This window comes from Capra hircus, chromosome 10 (genome assembly GCF_001704415.2).
Source record: "Capra hircus breed San Clemente chromosome 10, ASM170441v1, whole genome shotgun sequence".
Lineage (NCBI taxonomy): Eukaryota > Metazoa > Chordata > Mammalia > Artiodactyla > Bovidae > Capra > Capra hircus.
In genome coordinates, this window is record NC_030817.1 from 90,843,285 (window position 1) to 90,864,319 (window position 21,035).

General features: G+C 38.0%; 1 protein-coding gene across 1 annotated transcript in view; it reads left to right on the plus strand.

Moving 5' to 3' along the window:
* Nucleotides 1–21,035, plus strand: part of HOMER1 (homer scaffolding protein 1) — a 138,847-nt gene that overhangs the window by 105,863 nt on the left and 11,949 nt on the right. The window contains exons 6-8 of the mRNA XM_005685075.3: nt 3,693–3,849; nt 7,910–8,020; nt 8,624–8,704. Of these exons, the coding sequence (XP_005685132.1) occupies nt 3,693–3,849; nt 7,910–8,020; nt 8,624–8,704 (349 nt within the window). The remainder of the gene's footprint in view (nt 1–3,692; nt 3,850–7,909; nt 8,021–8,623; nt 8,705–21,035) is intronic.

The following is a 21,035-nucleotide window of genomic DNA, read 5'->3' on the forward strand; positions in this document are numbered from 1 at the left end:
GGAGTTTCCTGCCCCTTCCCCCAAGATTGGAGAACTCTAATGGTCTCAGACTATTTTTGTCCTTTTCACGGGCTGTCTTGGGGTTTTATTCTCCTACTTTTCCCCTAGCCACCACAGGTCTTCATCTGTGACTGGGAGGGTGATGGTAACAAGATTCTCCCATGGCTTAAGGCTTTGTTTCCATAGAGGAAATGGGTCCTGCCCGTGCTTTGTGGCTTTTCCACAGAGATAGCCTCTTCCTTCACCCAAGGATCCCTGGGACTTCTGTCACTGTGGGGTTCGGGGCCCAGCAGAGTGGCCCAGGGATGCATTCTGGCTCACTAGCCTGGAAGCTCTCCAGACCTCATCCTTCTGCGTTTTTATGAAGGCTCCATTACACAGGCATAATGGATTAAGCCATTGGCCATTGGTGTCGCCGGTCCCTCGTCCCTCCCTAGTAATCTAGGATTGAGACTGAAAGTTCCAACTCTTTTCACGTGGTTGGTTCCCTTAGCATTCAGTCCCCTCATCTTTAGGGCATCCCCCCAAGTCACCTCATTAACATAAACTCAGCTGTGGCTGAACAGGGCTTATTTATGAATAAATAACAAGACGCATTTCACCTTTATGGCTCTGGATCAGTTTCAGAAACTAAGGACAGAAGACCACATATCATTAAAAAGATACTCCCATTGCTCTTCCTGCTTAGGAACTTCAAAGGGTTTGGGGGAACTATTGAGCTAGGAACCAGAGACAAAACTAAAATATATGTTTATTCTGAATCACATTACTTTAGATACATAATGTGTTTAAGCTATACATAGTGTTAGTTTGTTTGCTTGGGCTGCCCTAACAAATACCACAGGCTAACCCCGGGAGTCGGTGATGGACAGGGAGGCCTGGCGTGCTGCGATTCATGGGGTCGCAAAGAGTCGGGCACGACTGAGCGACTGAACTGAACTGAACTGAGGGTGGCTTAAACAGGAGACATTTATTTTCTATAGGCTGGAAGTCTGAGAACAAGTTGTTGACGGCGTTGTTTCTTGAGACCTGTCCTTGACTTGCAGGGGGCTGCTTGCAGGGGGCTTCTTCCAGTGTCTTCCCATGACCTTCCTCTCTGCGTGTTTGTGTTCTAATCTCCTTTTATGAGGACACCAGTCACACTGGATTAAGGATCACCCGAATTGCCCCATTTAATTTAACTACCTCTTTTCAGACCCTGCCTCCATACTCATATTTTGAGATGAGTTAGTACTTCAACATATTCATTCATGAGTGGACACAGTTCAGCCCAGAATGCAAAAAATTGAAAAAAAAAAACAAAACCGTGGGAAATGTAAACTTTCTGTGATGATAAACAGTTCTGTATTTTTGCTTTCCTGTATGGTGGCCACTAGTCTCCTGTGGCTATTGAGTATACGAAATGTACCCAAGGGGACTGAGAAGCTGAGTTTTTTACTCTATTTGGTTTTGAGCACTTTACATTTAAATGGCCAATGCAGCTAGTGACTAACATTTGGACAGTACAGATCTTAACTAATGTCTTCATTTGACCTACACAGAACTGAAGATCAAAACAGTTGAGAGACTGATCTGATATCACACAAATAATGATCGAAATAATTGCAAAGTCGGCTGAGTTTTCACATTCTTAATGGGTTTTTCTACCTACAGATTGTAAAATAAAACCTAGAGAGATAAAATGTAAAACACTCCCATTTTTGTTCTTTTTCCCTTTATAAAGACAGGATAATCTTAGGTTACAACTGAGAAGTTTTCAACATATGTGTTTTAGAAATATTCAAGATCATTTTCTCTGCTCTTTAATTTTTAAGAGGTTTGATACTTGCATATATCAAGTGTTTAAATTAGTTTAATAAGACTTTTGTTGTCAGATTGTAAAGTCTATTTAAATAAAACTAATGTCTGTAGTGGAAAAATTGGTAGATGGTTTAAAAATCCATATTCAGTTAGGGAAGGTGAATCAGTGGATACTTTATCAGAAAATCTGAATCTGAAAAATCGTTCCACAAAAGAAGAAATGGGACGTGCTTTCTCTTTAAAGATAGAAATGGGTTGTTGAATTAATGTGTGTTAGTCGCTCAGTTGTGTCTGACTCTTTGTGACCCCATGGACTGTAGCCTGCCAGGCTCCTCTGCCCATGGAATTCTCCAGGCAAGAATACTGGAGCAGGTTGCCATTTCCTTCTCCAGGGGATCTTCCCAACCCAGGTCTTCTGTATCGCAGGCTGATTCTTTACTCTTTGAGCCACCAGGGGAGCCCTGTTCAATCAATAACTTGTTTGATTTTGTCCTTTCATGTTTGATGAAATTTTTTCTGTAAACTTCGGAAAAAATGTTAAGTTTTCATTTAAAACTAATTTTAGTTAGGAGGGGGTTCAAAAGGGAGGGGATATATGTATACCGATCACTGATTCATGCTGAGGTTTGACAGAAAACAACAAAATTCTGTAAAGCAATTATCCTTCAATTAAAAATAAATAAAATTTTAAAAGATGAATAAATAAAACTAATTTTAGAATTACAGAAAAATTGCAAAAACTGCACAAAGAATTTCCATATACCCTCACCCAGCTTACCTTCATGTTAGCATTTTACATAACCATAATATAATTTTCAAAACCAAGAAATTAACATTGATACAATATTACTAACTAAACTACAGATCTTGATTTTCACCAATGTCCCTTTTATGTTCTAGGAACTCATCTGGATCCCACATTGTATTTGATTATTTCTTCTAAGTCTCCTCCATTCTGTTTCTCAGACTTACCTTTTCTTGACACTTTCGAAGTGCGCCAATCAGTTTTTTTGTAGAATGTTCCTCAGTTTGGGTTGATGTGTTTTTTCAAAATTGGAATGATGGTTATGCACTTTTGGAAAGAATGACACAGAAATGATCTACTGATATGTATTCTTACTGGTGATGAGCTTTAGAAATATTGATGATTGAAACGATGCTTTCTTTTATACTATATATATTAAGATTACTATAAAATATCAATCCACCGAAACATTTGCTCTGTGATGCAAATAACTTCTCAAAAGCTAAAATTCTGATTAAAGAAAGCTATTATCATTACTAGTTAGTTAATGGGATGAGGTTAGTAGAATTTCACTAATAGGAGTAAGTTGTTCAATAAGGAGAAAGAGAAACCACCTTTTTTTCTTTGAAATTAGGTAATTCTTTCTTCATTGGAAAGTTAAGAAAGGAATTATTGAGAGGGACCTTCTCACTTAACAGAATTGTGTTTGTAATAGAAAATTGTCTTTGTTGAGATGCTTAACTCTGGGTAACTTAACAAGTAGAACATAAAATGAGGAAAAAGCGATTGGTTTAGTTTTGTTCTATAAGTGACACCGGAATTCTATCAGAGTTGTTAGTACCAAGTTCAGTTTATTGCAGCAGATTTTTATATTGGGGGCATTTAAAAACTCTGAATAAGATAAAATAAATCCACTTGATTTATTTATTAAATAAATAAATCAATTTCAAAATAAATACTTATATTTATTTATTTGATAGGTTTTATTCACTAGGAGCATTTGAATGAAATATTTGTGTTTTTATTCTTTGTGGGTAGTCTTTGAAACATTTTTTAATTATAAACCAAACCTTAGGACTGAGTACTGCTGTCTCTTTAAAGTAACAACAATCAGTGTAATGGGAGGAATTTTCTTCTTTTACTTTAGTTCAGCAATCAGCAAACACTGGGAGGCTGAACTGGCCACCCTCAAAGGAAACAACGCCAAACTCACTGCAGCCCTGCTGGAGTCTACTGCCAATGTCAAACAATGGAAGCAGCAACTTGCTGCCTATCAGGAGGAAGCAGAGCGGCTGCACAAGCGGGTAAGTGCAGGGCCGCTACCCATAAGGACTGACGGCCAGCAGGCTTTCTTACTTTACATGCGGATTCAGCACAGGGGCCTCTTCTGGAGATTTTTGTTGGTTATCAAAACATATGTATTATATGTGGGTTTATTGGTTAAGAAAACAGTTTTCTGCAGTTTCCTGAGAATGAAGGAATTTGGACAGCTTTGGCGTCCAAACACCCAATTTCACATTCCTGTTGCGCCACTTGTTAGCTGTCTGACCTTTGGTGGCTTATTCCCCTCTTTCTGCTCAGTATTCCTATCTGTAAAGTAGGAACAATAATATAGACTCTGTACAATTCCTGAGAAAATTGAGATACAGAACTGACATGTAATTACACTGAAGCAATTATAATGCTTTTATTATTTTACTTTATTTCTTAAAGAACAATTTGAAAAATACAGGTAGAAAAGTCTTTATAAAAGTTAAAGATAATAACTTTAATTAGAAATATGGGGCAATAATACAAATATGGGGCAGTAAAAGAAAAATTAGTATCAAGAGACCAAAGAATTTCTTATAAAGAATTTTTTAATCCAAAGTATATGCATTCACCCAACAGGAAGCCAATGACACTAGTTTCTGTTTTTAAAAATGATTTTAAAGAAGTGAACTCCTTCCTAGACATTAGGAAATGGGCTTAGTATCAGGGCAGAATTTGAGGAGTATAATAAGACCAGGATGACAGGGGAGGTAAGACTGAAGTTAAATAGAGACAGGAGGGAGAGCAAGAACCTGAGTAAATACCTTTCTATCCTAAGTTTAAACTTAATTCATGAGGGGAAGAGGGAAGTTGTTGTTTAATGAGGATAGTGTCCCGTCTTGCAAGATGAAAAGCTCTGGAGATCTATTTCACAGCAGTGTGAATATACTTAGTGCCACCAAAGTGAAGGTGAAGTCGCTCAGTCATGTCCAACTCTTTGCGACCCCATTGACTGTAGTCTACCAGGCTCCTCCATCCATGGGATTTTCCAGGCAAGAGTACTGGAGTGGGGTGCCATTTCTTTCTCTAGCGGATCTTCCCGACCCAGGGACTGAACCTCTGTCTCCAAATACCACCAACCTGTATGTTTAAAAATGGTTAAGAGGATAAATTTTTACTGTGTTTTTCTTTGTGTGTGTGTGTGTGTGTGTGTTTTACCACAATTTTAAAAAAACAGCTTAGGATAATTGACTTATAATCCAAAAAAACATTCATTGAAGAGCTATCCTTTTTATGTATTCCCTGACCCTGAGAGTTTTTTTGCTATAAGTACTCAGTTGAATTTTAAAGAATTTACGAAACAAAGTATTTTTATTTACTCACATAATTTCCAGTGCTCTTCTTTCCTTCCTATAGATCTGAATTTCCATCAGGTATCATTCCTCTTCATTCTGAGTAACCTTCTTTTGGATTTTTTTGTACTTCAAGTGCGCTGGCAACAAATTCTCTCAGCTTTTGTATATATGTATGTGTATATATAGAGAGATTTTTGTCTTTACTACAGGTTGTGTTTTCCTATTTCTTCATATGTCTAGTCATTTTTTAAAAATATAAATTTATTTATTTTAACTGGAGGTTAATTACTTTACAGTATTGTGTTGGTTTTGCCATACATCAACATGAATCCACCACAGGTATACATGTGTTCCCCATCCTGAACCCCCCTCCCACCTTCCTCCCCGTACCATCCCTCTGGGTCGCCTCAGTGCACCAGCCCCGAGCATCATGGCAAATGAGATGATGTTATAGAGCCTGTAGATTCTGTTATCTGCCTCTGAGTATTCAGTGTTCATTTTTGTTTGAGCAAGCAGTGAAATTACTGGTAGCGTGTCGCCGTCCCTTAGTATCTGATGGGGACTGGTTCTAGTGCCCCACCCCCTGCCCCACCTCACAGGAAGTAAAATCCTGGAATGCTCAAGTTCCTTATGTCAAGTGGCATAACTCAGTCATCCCTTTGTATCCATAGGTTCCCCATCCACCATGAGTATAGAGGGCTGGCTGTACTTTGAAGTTTTGAAGGTGTAAAATTCTGCTTTAGCATTTGGTTTATTTCCATTTTGTTCTTAATTCAAGGGGACTTTTTGAGTCCTTGGAAATCTTTATTTCTAAGCCGTAATCCCCCTGGGGTTTCAGTGGGAAGCTTGAAGTGCTTACTAAGAAACCTAATTTGGTGTTGACGCTAACCTCAAAGTGTCTTCTCAGTGGTGAGCACTACCACACCTTAACACTTTTTCATTCTTCCAGCATTTCTCCCACATGCCCGAACCCCTGTGATTCTTACTTTTACCCGTTTACTTCAGAAATCAGCCGAAGATTTGAGGGATGTCTGTATGCTTTTTAAGAGGTCTTTTTTTCATACAGTTCCCTGAATTTCGATTTGCTTCAGTTGTTCTGAGGCATCCCCAACTCCTCAGACTTCTTTGGAAAAATAAGAGCTCAGATTTTTGCTTGCATTCTAGTCAGGCAGTGTGGCCGAACTGCACAGCGCCTTCAGGCAAAAAGATGTGTAAATATGTGTCTCAGTATGGTGCTTCCTTTCGGTCTTTTGCCCAATTTGGTCACTCACCAGGGCCTTCTCATAGTTGATGTTTACATTTTGCCCATGGTTTTGTTACTGGGTGAAAGTTAACCCAGTAAAAAATACTCCAGCCTCATCAAGACTGGAGCTGCTCATGAGGAGTGTATTGCCTAATGCACATAGGAAACTAATATATATTAGACAATAGGGGAAAATTCCCAAGATTTTTGAACAGATGTTCAGTGTTGTGGACCAGAAGACAGGAAATCCTGAGCACTGAGGAGATAGAAATGGCTTTCTAGAGAAGGGCATTCTAAGCTCAGTATTGGGGGGTTGGTTAGTTCTGAATGGTTTTCAAAGGTAAGAGAAGACATTCTAGTTAAATCAACAAGATGGGTATTAGCATGGTTTGTTGAATGTTCATACATACTAGGTGTCTTGAGCAATGAGATATTTGCATGGTTTGCAGCTAGCTTTGGGGGGACTGAGAGGTTAGATTTGATGCTGTGAGAAAGAGGAGCCGTTGAGAGGCTTTTAGTGGGGCAGTCAAACAGTGAAAGATGGGTGTTAGCAGTTTTCAGAAGACGTAAAAATAGACAAAGGATATAATTAGGTGCAGTGGCAGGCCATTGGTTTTGCTTCCACCTGTATAACAAGGGTCTGTGCAAGGCTATTAGAGCATGAATAGAAACCAAGAAAATGCTATGAGAGAGTGACAGAATGTGGTGTTGATCCACCATTTGGAAAATGCGAGGGAGAGAGATTTGCTGTTTCCTTAATAGTCTACAATTTATTGTATGCTAACCAATCAAAATGTATGAGCCCCTGACATGTAGAGGATTTTGATAAGGTGTGTGTTTTTATGTTGACTTCTGTCTGTTTTGACTAATTTTGGATGGCATAGCTTTAGAGACAGTGCCCTTCTCTGTTCTTTAAAAAAAATAGCAAGTGCCCATTAAAAGAAGTTAAGTTGCTGTCTGGGCCCTCAGTAAATTTGTACTGGATAGAGAACTCTTCTCCTTTGCTGTAAGAGACCCTACTGATGTGAAGATATTCTAGTATCAAGTGATTTAAGTTGTATTTTAAGCATATCTTTTCTTCCAGATTCCTTTACATTTTAGAAGTGTATTTGAATATTTTCTCACTTCTGCAAGGCCAGTTTTCAGAACCCATATTTAATTTAAAGGCTACAGATGGAGGGCAGATGGCTGGTTTTGAATTTGTTTTCAGAAAACGTTTTTAAATAAGACTTTTATTATAGGGGTTTTCTACTGTCATTAATCACTTAATTTAAGTTTTCCTAACTTTTTCATCACCAAGTCTAGCTATCTTCTTTGGTCTTTTTCCTTAGTCCTAAATTGATATTTTTAAAGGATCAATTCTGCTCGTTCTACCCGGCCTTAATATTTCTCCAAGTTAATTTTCATATATTGATTCAAAATTCGTTATACACCTATGAAGGACTTACTGTCTGTCTTCAGCAAGGAATCCTGTGAAATTGTCACGATTTGGTTTATGTTCTCATTTGGTTTTAGGTGACTGAGCTTGAATGTGTTAGTAGCCAAGCCAATGCCGTGCATACCCATAAGACAGAATTAAATCAGACAATACAAGAACTGGAGGAGACCCTGAAGGTGAAGGAAGAGGTAACTGGCTACTTCTCACTCATCTGCAATCTCACGAAAATATGTGGACAGTATTGGGGTCTGTCTCTGATTTAAGGGTATTTCATGCAGTGAGGTTGTGGGGTGTTTTTAGGATGAAATTTTTCTGAGTTATGCTAAGCTTGTTCTCATTTTCCCCATCGCTGTGACTGTTGTTATGAACTATGGTGAGGCAGTCAGACTGAGATACTGCCTCTTTTCTTCTGTATGAGAGTTACATTCATACAATCAACAGAAAACCATTAGAAGTTAAATGAATTTTACAAGCTGTTGCTTTTTCTAGTTTCCAGTCAAAAGATTTAATACCTCAGGAAAGAGTTATATCCACAAAGCTTGAAGCAATCTTAAAATGTTCAGATTGCTGTTTCTAAGCAGTGCTGTACCAAAGCCACCGTGTTGACTTGCTTCAGATTATTCTGTGCTAGACAGCATATCCATTAAGATGAATTTACCCCTTGCATTCAGTATGGAAATGGAAATTTTTTAAACACCCTTTTTCTAAGGACTGGGACAGTAATTTCGGGGAAAAATATACTTGATATAGTTACAATAATGTTGTTAAAAATATTTCACTACTTTTTCCAGGAAATAGAAAGATTAAAACAAGAAATTGATAATGCCAGAGAACTACAAGAACAGAGGGACTCTTTGACTCAGAAACTACAGGTGAGCTGTATTAAAATTTGTATTCATTTCTGCATAGAAAGTCATCAGTCTTTCTTTCATATAGTAATGACTTTTTTCCTTCAACTCAGTTTTGAAGGCTTTTAGTCATTTTTCTTTTCTGGGACTTCTGATTCATGCCTGATGGTTGGCTTTTCAAAAAGTACTTGATTCATCTAAGTAGCTTACCATAATAGATGGTCATTTATAAATTCTTTGTCTTTAGTAAAATTATTTTTAGAAATGTCTACTTCTAACATAAAAAGTGCTCTGAACTTAAAGAAAATGTCTCAAATGGAGTATATTCAAGTAGTTTAGGAATTCTGTTCATCTTTTTTCACACTGAACTAATATATGGATTACAGCAGTAGTTGTGCCCTAAGGGAAATCAAGGCAGTGTTCCTTTCTTTGCTCTGATTAATTTTACTCACTTTTCTGTGCATAAATAGCATGCTTCCTGACTCTTAATTCACATACCTGTATCCTGTGTCACTGGTAGTCAGCCATAGTTAGGGAAGATTTTTTTCAAAATTATAGCCAGACTCTCCTCCTGTCAGCCCAGACGCTTTTCTTATACCTCCTAGCCTCAAGAAGAGTTAGGACCACTTCAAGGTTTGGAGTAGAAACAAATGTAAATATGTATAGAGTGAGGAATTGGGGACAAAAATTGGTAAGTGGGACCTGGAAACCTAGGATTGGAAGGAGTACCTAGATTGTAACAAGAACAACCAATATTTATTGAGTGCTTACTGTGTACCAGACACCACTTCACTTATGCATTTAATCCATGTAACAGTCATATGAGGAAACCAAGGCTTAGATGAGTTAACTTGTCCTACCTGTTTAAATGAGCACAAACTCTGACAGTAGAGACATTTCATGAAACAAATAAGTTCTTCATATGAAATATTCCCCTTTTTCTCTCATCACTGACTTTCCGCAGTCTAGGGAAATGAAGTTGCTTGTTTTGATCTGCCCTATTAAATATTGTTTCTCTATTTTAACTGTCTGTGTAGATGAGTGGTTCTTAACTAGGAGTAGTTTTGTGCCCCAGGGAGCATACATCTATGTCAGGAGACAGTTTTGATTTTTACAGCTTAGATGGTGGAGTTGATCTCTAGTAGGTTGGGGCTTCCCAGGTGGTAAAGAATCTGCCTGCTTATTCAGGAGACACAAAAGAGGTAGGTTCTGTCCCTGGGTCAGGAAGATCCTCTGGAGAAGAAAACAGCAACCCACTCCAGTATTCTTGCCTGGAGAATTCCATGGAGAGAGGAGTCTGGCAGGCTGCAGTCCATGGGGTCACAAAGAATTGGACACAACTGAGCATACACACAGGTTGTAGCCAGTGTTGTTACTGCACACTGAATTATCCAGCCCCAAGTTTCAAGAGTGCCAAACTTGAGAAACACTTGGTGTAGAATTAAAATAAGAAACATATGCTCAGGGCTGGAACAAATGGTGGAAATGCAGGCTAGTTTTGTCTTTGGGTTTGGTTTGGCACCCATTGTTTAATTACTTGCTTTGATATAGGTGGTTGCTAAGCATTTACACGATGGGGCTTCCCTGGTGGCTCATTGGTAAAGAATTCGCCTGCAGTGCAGAAGACTGCCTGCCCCTGCAGCAGACAGAGGTTCGATCTTTGGGTAGGGAAGATCCCTGGAGAACGAAATGGCAATCCACTCCAGTATTCTTGCCTGGGAAACTCCATGGACAGAGGAGCCCGGTGGGCTACAGTCCATGGGGTCACAAGACTTGGACACCACTTAGGAACTTCACCACCACTACCACCAACCACTTGCATACATTAGCTCTAACTCTTACAGTAACAGGTGTGGTATCTCCGTTTTTCAAAGAAAAAGCAGCAGTTCAGAGATGTTGACAAGTTTAATTAAGGCATTTAGCTAGAAAATAGTGAAGACTGGATTTGTTTCAATTCCAAAATCTCTATTCTGTCTATATTACTACACCATTTCAGCAGGCAGGCATCCAAGCCCTCCCTGACTATTCTTGGGGAAATTTTTTTCAGTTATGTACACATTTATATTGTCTCAGAGAAAGCAAGAAATGATTTATTCATATCAAACTTCTAAATGTGTTTCATCATCGATCGAGCAGTAATTGAATTTTACAGCTGGCACCTAGAATTATGACTATCAATTCTTACCTGTTTTTTCATTGAATATCAGAAATACTTATCAAGACAGTCTACCTGGAATAGGACGGAGAAGCTTTCAGAAAACCTAAGGGTGAATTCTAAAAGGCCAACCCACCAAAATAACCTGTATGTTTTTTCTAGTTGGAAGAAAGTTTCTCCTTTATGGCCTAGTCCCTCCTACCTAAACATCTACATGTCAAAAGTTCCATCACTCTTGAACCTCCATTCTTAAATTCAGTCCAAAACATTGGAATCATTAGTTTATGAAATGGTAGAGGAACTTTGAAATTGCAATGCATGGGTTTGGATTGCAGCTATGAATTTGGATAAAAAACATAGTTTGAAAAAATTTTAAGTAGTTTTGATATGATTTTTTTTTAGTTTGCAAGTTGTTTTTTTCTTTAAATATCAATGTAACATATGCTCATTGTAAAAAATTTAGAAAAATGTAACTTAACAGAAAAAAAAAAAACATACTCCCATTATCCTAAGGCAAAATGTTGAGAATTTCCTTCCTTCAGTGTTTTTGTGGGTAACTTTTCTTTACGTGAGACATATAGATATCAATTTTTTTGTTGCTTTGCTAACAATGTTATGTCATAAGCTGCATGTCATATGGCTATATAGTATTCTCCTCCATAGGTGTGCCATAATTTTCTTCCAACATTTTTACAGGGATGGTCATTTGTTTTCAACATTAGTTGTAATACTATTATAATGTATCTTTTTACATAAACCTTGCCTTTCTCATTATTTCTTTGAGATGAACTTTTAAAGAATTACTTGGTGTCAATGTTTTGAAATTACTTATGCTGAGAAACTAATGTCTGGAACAACAGGATATCCGCTGGATATTAGTCTCCTCTCATTTTTGCTTCTGATAGGGAACAAGGGGAACTTCTTATTTTTTTAGTATTACCTTTTTTTTATTACAAGTTTTAAATATGTTTATTGTCATCTTTTTGTATCTTGAAGGCACGAAGTGCATTTTTACCTTAATAGTATATGGCATATGCTTGCCTGGAGTTCTGAGTCCCCAGATCTTCAAATGGGCTGGTTTCTAATGTAATTAAGACTTGGCTTACATGTTCATTTCACTGATTTCCCTATTTAAGCACTAGTCTGCAGGCCTCCCCACCACCCACTGCTCTGTGTGATATTACCCGGTCTTATTTTCCTTGTAGCAATTATCACTGAATGAAGTGATCTCGTTTTTTTTTAATTTATTTAAAAATTTTTTATTTTGAAGTAATTTCACATGGGAAAGTTGCAAGCATAATGTACCTTTCACCTATATCACCAGATGTTAACATTTTTGCCATATTCGTTTTCGTCTTATCATGATGGAATTCTCTCTGTATTCTTTTTTTTTTCTAAATGGCTGACAGTAAGTTCCAAATATGATATCCCTTTACCTCTAAACACTTTAATGTGTATTTTCTTTTTCTTACATATAATTTTTAAGGACAATTTTAAATCAAGTATAGTTGATTTACAGTGTTATGTTAGTTTCTGCTTACAGCAAAGTGAGTCAGGTATACGTACATGTATACCCACTGTTTTTTAGATTCTTTTCCCATGTAGGTCATTACAGAGTATTGATAGAGTTCCCTATACTTTACAGTTGTTCAGTTGCTCTGCTGCTGCTAAGTCACTTCAGTCGTGTCCGACTCTGTGCGACCCCATAGACGGCAGCCCACCAGGCTCCATTGTCCCTGGGATTCTCCAGGCAAGAACACTGGAGTGGGTTGCCAGTTCCTTCTCCAGTGCATGAAAGTCAAAAGTGAAAGTGAAGTCGCTCAGTTGTGTCCAACCCTCAGTGACCCCATGGACTGCAGCCTTCCAGGCTCCTCTGTCCATGGGATTTTCCAGGCAAGAGTACTGGAGTGGGGTTCCATTGCCTTCTCTGTTCAGTTGCTCAGTCATGTCCAACTCTCTGTGACCCCATGGACTACAGCACGCCAGGCCTCCCTGTCCATCACCAACTCCCAGAGTTTGCTCAAATTCATGTCCATTGAGTCGGTGATGCCATCCCACCATCTCATCCTCCATCTTCCCCTTCTCCTCCTTCCTTCAATCTTTCCCACCATCAGCGTCTTTTCCCACTAGTGAGTCGACTCTTTGCATCAGCTGGCCAGAATTTTGGAGTTTCAGCTTCAACATCAGTCCTTCCAATGAATATTCAGGGTTGATTTCCTTTAGGATTGACTTGTTTGATCTCCTTGCAGTCCAGGGGACTCTCAAGAGCCTTCTTATTCGCTCTCTCTTTTATATAGAGTAGTGTGTGTAAGTCAGTCCCAATCTCCCAATTTATCTTTTCCCCTTTGGTAACCGTAAGTTTGTTTTCTACATCTGTGACTCTATTTCTGTTTTGAAAATAAGTTCATTTGTACCCTTTTTTTAGAACTCTGGGTATAAGCGATATCATATGATATTTGACTTCACTTAGTATGACAACCTCTTCAATGTGTATTTTCTAAGAATAGAACAGTCTCTTACATAACCATCAAAATCAAGACACTATCTAAAGACTTTATTCTAATTCTCATAATTGTGCTCTTTATAACAGAATATTAAAAATTGTTTTTCTGGTCCAGGATTCATTCCAGGATCACAAGTTGCATTTAGTTGTCATATCTATTTATTTTGATGTTAAATTGTCCCAGATTTGGCAAGGGGGAACCTTTTTAATCCTGCTTCTGTGTCCTTTTGATGTTACCCTATCATTTTTTAAAGAACTTCATGTTTTAACCCAACTAGATATTCTAGGTTCATCTTGTATTTCTCAGTTCCAGCCTTGAAATTAGCTATTTCTTCAGAAAAAAATTTCCTTTTAGTAAAGTTTAGTGTTTATAAACCAGGTTCTTGGCATTAAATATACTTTTTGCTACTGAGATGTCATTGTGTCTAGGCCCTCTTAATTATCAGAGCTAGAATATGCACATATCACATTATGTCCATTATAATAACTATACTGAAAAAAAAAACCACCCTGAAACCATATCAATACCTCCCATTGCAGTCCAGTACTATGGAGCTCATTTTAGCCTTCCCCAGTTTCCTGTTTTTAACTCTGTTCCCCAATATTAAGAAACCATAATACGTTTACTTGCTTGCTTAAGAAGTGAAGTGAAAGTTGCTCAGTCATGTCTGACTCTTTGTGACCCCATGGACTATACAGTCCATGGAATTCTCCAGGCCAGAATACTGGAGTGGTAGCTGTTCCCTTCTCCAGGGGAATCTTTCCAACCCAGGGATCAAATCCAGGTCTCCACATTGCAGGTGGATTCTTACCAACTGAGCCACCAGGGAAGCCCAAGAATATTGGAGTGGGTAGCCTATCCCTTCTCCAGGGCATCTTCCCAACCCAGGAATTGAACCGGGGTCTCCTGCATTGCAGGCAGATTCTTTACCAGCTGAGCTACCAGGGAAGCTCTTTTGCTTAAGAAAGTAGTTTCTAATTCATACTACTGTTGAAACAACAAAAGCACAATCCTACTGACTGGATGAGTATTCTTTTTGTTTTTAACTTGTGTTCAAAAGTTAATTAGATTCTTTCACTCTTCCTCGTCAATTGGTTAATTATCCTTTTAAAGTACATTTATGTTCATCTGTATCTTATTATATTCCATTTTAGTTCTTCCCCATTCTTCTTTGTGTTGTATTTGTATGCATTTACTGAGCATTTGGGGCTTCCCAGGTGGTGCTAGTGGTAAAGAACCCATCTGCCAAGACAGGAGTTGTAAGGGACGCAGGTTCAATCCCTCGGTTAGGAAGATCCCCTGAAGAAGGAAATACTGGAAACCCACTCCAGTATTCTTGCCTGGAGAATCCCAGGGACAGAGGAGTCTGGCGGGTTACAGTCCATACAGTCACAAAGAGTCAGACACAACTGAAGTGCTTTAGGGTGCAGACACTGAGCATATGAAGCATGGTTCTAAAAGTCAGAACTATTCACAAAGATATCTTTCTAGAAGTGTCATCTTGTCCAAGCCAGTCTAGCCCCATTCCCATCTGCCCCTGTGGGTAACCAGTCTCATTATCTGATTTATTCTTTCTGTGTTTCTTTTTACACAAATGAAGTCTGTTCTTTTTATTCCCTCCCCTTTTTTTCTTACACAAATGGTAACGTACTCTAGTCACTCTTAACTCTTACACACTGTTTTTTAAATAATCTAAGGTATGTCCTGGAAATCACTCTGTCAGTTCATAGAGATCTTGTTCATTGTTTGTTTGGCTGTGTAGTACTTCATTGGTATGTGTGATAGTTTTTTCCAAACACACTCCTTTATGTGGATATGTATGTTGTCTCCAGTGTCCTGAGAGTACTATAGTGCGTAATCTTGTCCATAGGTATTTTGTTATTGTTGGGGGTGTATCTATAGGGTAGATGCTTAGAAGCAAGGTTTCCGAGTGAGAAGGTCATACTGTCATGTTCTTCTCCATAATGGGTGTTGCTAGTTTTCCCTCATATCATCAGCATGCGTGTGCCCGTTTCTTACAGCCTCATCGACAAAATGTGTTCTCAGACTTCTTATCTTTTGGCAATATATGTTAGGTGAGAAACGATAGTTTTAATTGGTGTATCTCATATTCTGAGTGAGATTAAACATCTTTCATAAGCTTAGAGGCCATTTCAGTATCTTTTTGTATCTGTATAGATTGTGTATTCATGTCTTTAGCCCTTTTCTCTATAGAATTCTTATCCTTCGTTGAAAAATTTTCTAGAGTTATTTATATATCTGCAATGATATCTTACAGATATTTTCTCCCAGTTTGTCAGTGTTTTTTGACTTTGCTTAAGATAGTGGTATTGTTTTACGCAGTGTCAAATATATCATTCTTTTCTTGCATCGCCCTGTTGTTGTTGTGCAGTTGCTAAGTCATGTCCAACATTTTGCAACCCGATGTACCACAATACACCAGGCATCCCTGTCCTTCACCATCTCCTGGAATTTACTCTGATTCAAGGTGGATTTAGAAAAGGCAGAGGAACCAGAGATCAAATTGCCAACATCTGTTGGATCATAGAGAAAGAAAGAGAATTCCAGAAAAACACTACTGCTTCATTCCCTATGCTAAAGCCTTTGACTGTGTAGATCACAATAGACTGTGGAACGTTCTTAAAGAGATGAGAATACCAGGCCACCTTAAATGCCTCCTGAGAAACCTGTATGCAGGTCAAGAAGCAGCAGTTAGAACCAGACATGGAACAATGGACTGGTTCAAAATTAGGCAAAGAGTACATCAAGACTGTATATTGTCACCTGGCTTATTTAACTTATATGCAAAGTACATCATGGGAAATGCTGGATGAAGCACAAGCTGGAATCAAGATTGTCGGGAGAAATATCAATAACCTCAGATATGCATATGACACCACCCTTATGGCAGAAAGTGAAGAGGAACTAAACAGTCGCTTAATGAAGGTGAAAAAGGAGAGTGAAAAAGCTGGCTTAAAACTCAACATTCAAGAAATGAAGATCATGGCATCTGGTCCCATCACTTCATAGCAAATAGATGGGGAAACAATGGAAACAGTGACAGACTTTATTTTCTTGAGCTCCAAAATCACTGCAGATGGTGACTGCAGCCATGAAATTAAAAGATATTTGCTCCTTGGAAGAAAAACTGTGACAGACCTAGATAGCACATTAAAAAGCAGAGACATTACTTTGCTGTCAAAGGTCCAACTAGTCAAAGCTATGGTTTTTCCAGTAGTCATGTATGGATGTGAGAATTGGACCATAAAGAAGACTGAGCATCAAAGAATTGATGCTTTTGAACTGTGGTGTTGGAGAAGACTCTTGAGAGTCCCTTGGACTGCAAGGAGATCTAACCAGTCCATCCTAAAGGAAATCAGTCCTGAAAATTCATTAGAAGGACTGATGCTGTGAAGCTCCAATACTTTGGCCACCTGATGCAAAGAGCTGAGTCATTAGAAAAGACCTTGGCTCAATGGACAGGAGTTTGAACAATCTCTGGAAGTTGGTGAAGGACAGGGAAGCCTGGCATGCTGCAGTCCACGGGGTTGCAAAGAGTTGGATCTGCCTGAGCAACTGAACAACAGCAACATATCCGTTGAGTGAGTGATGCTGTCCAACCATCTCATCCTCTGTGGAGCAAGTGAACAACAACAATATGTACACTGAGTCAGTGATGCCATCCAACCATCTCATCATTTGTCGTCCCCTTCTCCTCCTGCCCTCAATATTTCCCAGCATCAGGGTTTTTTCCAGTGAGTCAGCCCTTCACATCAGGTGGCCAAAGTATTGGAGCTTCAGCTTCAGCATCAGTCCTTCCAATGAATATTCAAGGTTGATTTCCTTTAGGATTGACTGGTTTGATCTCCTTGAGTCCAAGCAACTCTCAAGAGTCATTTCCAGAACCACAGTTCAAAAGCATCAATTCTTCAGCACTCAGCCTTCTTTATGGTCCAACCCTCACATCCATACATGACTACTGGAAAAACCATGGCTTTGACTATATGGACCTTTGTCGTCAAAATGATCTCTCTTCTTTTTAATATGCTGTCTAGGTTTGTCATAGGTTTTCTTCCAAGGAGAAAGCGTCTTTTAATTTCATGATTGCAGTTACTGTCTGCAGTGATTTTGGAGTCCAAGAAAATAAAATCTGTCACTTGTTTCCATTGTTTGCCCCTCTATTTCCCATGAAGTGATGGGACCGGATGCCATGATCTTAGTTTTTTGAATTGAGTTTTAAGCCAACTTTTTCAGTCTCCTCTTTCACTTTCATCAAAAGGCTCATTAGTTCCTCTTCACTTTCTGCCATAAAGGTGATGTCATCTACGTATTTGAGGTTTTTGATATTTCTCCCAACAATCTTGATTCCATCTTGTGATTTATCCAGCCTGGCATTTCACATGATGTACTCTGCATATAAGTTAAAGAAGCAGAGTGAGAATATACAGCCTTGACATACTCCCTTCCAAATTTTGAACCAGTCCTTTGTTCCATATCTGGTTCTAACTGCTGCTTCTTGACCTGCATACAGGTTTCTCTGGAGGCATGTAAGGTGGTCTGGTATTCTCATCTCTTTAAGAATTTTCCATAGTTTGTTGTGATCCTCACAGTCAAAGGCTTTAGCATAGCTAATAAAGCAGATTTTTTTTTTGCATTCTCTTGCTTTTTCTATGATCCAACAGATGTTGGCAATTTAATATTTGGTTCCTCTGCCTTTTCTGAATCTAGCCTATACATCTGGAAGTTCTCATTCATGTACTGTTGAAGTCTAACTTCAAGGATTTTGAGCATTACCTTGCTAGCCTGTGAAATGAGCCAACTGTGCAATAGTTTGCACATTCTTTGGCATTGCCCTTCTTTGGGATTGGAATGAAAATTGACCGCTTCCATTCCTGGAGTGTGAAATCCTGGTTATTGCTCTGACTCTGTTCCACACTCAGGTCATATAGGAATCCATCCATATTTCCCTAAAGGGAACTTCTGTGGTTTCAGTTTTTACACTTAGAGCTCTGATTCACTTGGGGTTTGTCCTTTGTGTGTGGTGTGAGATATGAATCTAAGTTTATCCTTTTTCAAATGTCTGTCTTGTTATCTCATTCAGTCAGTTCAGTTCAGTTGCTCAGTCGTGTCCGACTCCTTGCCGTTTATTTAAAACTGTATCCTTTTTTCCCAGAGATTTGAGATATTCAACTTCCATGCGTATCTTGGTCTATATCTGGGCTTTCTGTTCTGTCCTACTAAGTCACTCATATCTATTCATGCATCCTAGTACCACACTGCTTTGCTCGTAGAGGCTTTACAGTATATTTTAATATTGAATAAGGTCAATCAGCCCTCATAGCTTTTCTTTTTCATCATTTTTCTAAATGTATTCTTAACATGTTTTATCCATATGTATTTTAGTATTAACATTAGTACCAATTTTAGTGTCAACAAAAAGCTTAGCTCTGTAAAAAAAATATCTTTGGTATTTCTTAAAATTTAGAATGCTAGTTTAGCAGAAGTCATATCTTCATGAGGTTTCCATCCTATCCAAGAACAGAGGATGTCTTCTTACTTGTTCATGCCTACTTTTGTGTTTTTTTAAGGAACATTTTAAGACTTTCATCCTGTGAATTTGGAGCGTTTCTTGTTTATTTGTAAATATCTTATCTTATACTATTGAAAATCAGGTTTTCTCTACCATTGTATCTTTTGGTTATTGTTGATAACAATGTATATGAAAGTTTTTGAATTCTGTTTGCTAATTTTATATCCTGCTACCATACTAAATTATTTTATTGTTTGGACTAGTTTTGTCATTTATTTCATTTATTCACTAACAAATAATCTGCAAATAGAGATAATTTTACTTCTTTTTTTTCTAGTTCTTAGGTCTGTGTTGATTTTTCTTGTTGAGTTACATCTGTTAAAAATACCAGTACAGTGTTAATAGTAGAGATGACAGACTTATCCTGATTTTAGTGGAAATGTCCCTAATACTTTTCCATCAGTTGAAATGGTGGCTTTACCAGTATCATACTATGAGAGTGGCTTATTCCTATTTTCTCAAGTGTTTCTACTAAGAAAGAGTTAACTTTTGTTAATAGCTTTTTTAGTACCAATGGAGATAATCATACTTTTCCCCCCAGACCTATTAATATGGTTTATTTTATTAATGAATTTTCTAAAACTGAACCACATTTGCATTCCTAAAATAAATACCACTTAACTGTGGTGTATCATTTTCTTAATGTGTCAGATTTTTGTTCTCTGTTATATGATATTCATTTGTAATATTGGGCTGTAATTTTCCTTTTTCAGGTGCGGGCTGAATTTATACAATTTAGCTGTTAAGGTCATACTAGCTTCATAAGATAATTTGGAAGATTTTCTTTATTTTCTTATGCTCTGGAATAATTTATATCATATTGGAACTATCTGGTCTTTGAAAGTTTAATAGAACCCCCGTTTGAAACTGTCTGGGCCTGGAGCTTTTTTAATTCCTTGATTACTCTCTGTTTCTTCTGCAGATATTGGCCTGTATAAGTTTTCCATCTGGGGTTTCAGATATTCAACGGAAACTCTTATAGGTTCTTATTTTATGTAGTTCTTTATCCTTGTCTTTCTTAAGTTTAGTAATAGTATGTCTACTGTAGACTTCCCTGGTGGCTCCGTTGGTAAAGAATCTGCCTGCAATGCAGGAGACCTGGGTTCGATCCCTGGGTCGAAAAGATGCCCTGGAGAAGGAAATAGCAACCCGCTCCAGTATTCTTGCCTGAAGAATTAGATGGACAGAGGAGCCTGGTGGGGTCCACAGGGTCAGGAAGAGCCGGACACGACTGAGTGACTAACACTTTCACTTTCGTGTCTAAGTTTTTTGAAAAATGAAATTCTGACTTACTAATCAGTGTTACTATTTTTCTGTCTTTTACCTAATGAATTTTTATTCTTCTGTTTATTATTCCTGCTTTATGGTTTGTTTTGATTTACTTAAACATTTTTTTTCTAGCATTTTGAAAGGGGAATTTAATTCCTTTGTTTTCGTTTTTATTTATTTGTGTTTAAAACTATAGATTTTCTCTGATTGTTGCTTTAATTTGTCCCATAAATTATGACAGTATTTTCCTTGTCATTATGTCTTGCAATTCTGTGATTTGGTCTTCCCTTTCATGCTGGAAATGTTTAAAGGAACATGTTTGAATATCCTTGTGGAAGGGTCCTTTAATTTTATGAGTTAGTTTTACTGCATTGTGAATACAAGGGTTTGTTTATATAATTTCTGCTTTACATAATTTACCACTTTTTTAATGTAATCTAACGTATGATCCATTTGTGAATGCTGTTTATTGATTTTGTAATTTAAGCCTTCTATACCCTTACCATTTTTTTGTTCCTCTTGATCTGTCCTGTATTGAGAGGAGCATATTAAAAACTCTTATCAGTGTATTTTTTTTCTGTGTATCCTTACAGCTCCTGTAGTTTCTGCTTTATAAAGATGGCTACTGTTTCTCGGTACCTAGACGTAACTGTTGTATCTTCATTGTGTGTGGCCTTTAGAGCTGAAGCTGTCTTTCTTTGCTGCTTTTTCTATGGCAGTCACAATGCCTGCCTGGTCTACCTTTGCTCATGTTATTATTTTTGGACTTTCTCAGTGAATTTCCCAGTGGAAGGACCTTTTATGTTATGATGAGCTATCCCCCAGGGTCTCTTTCTC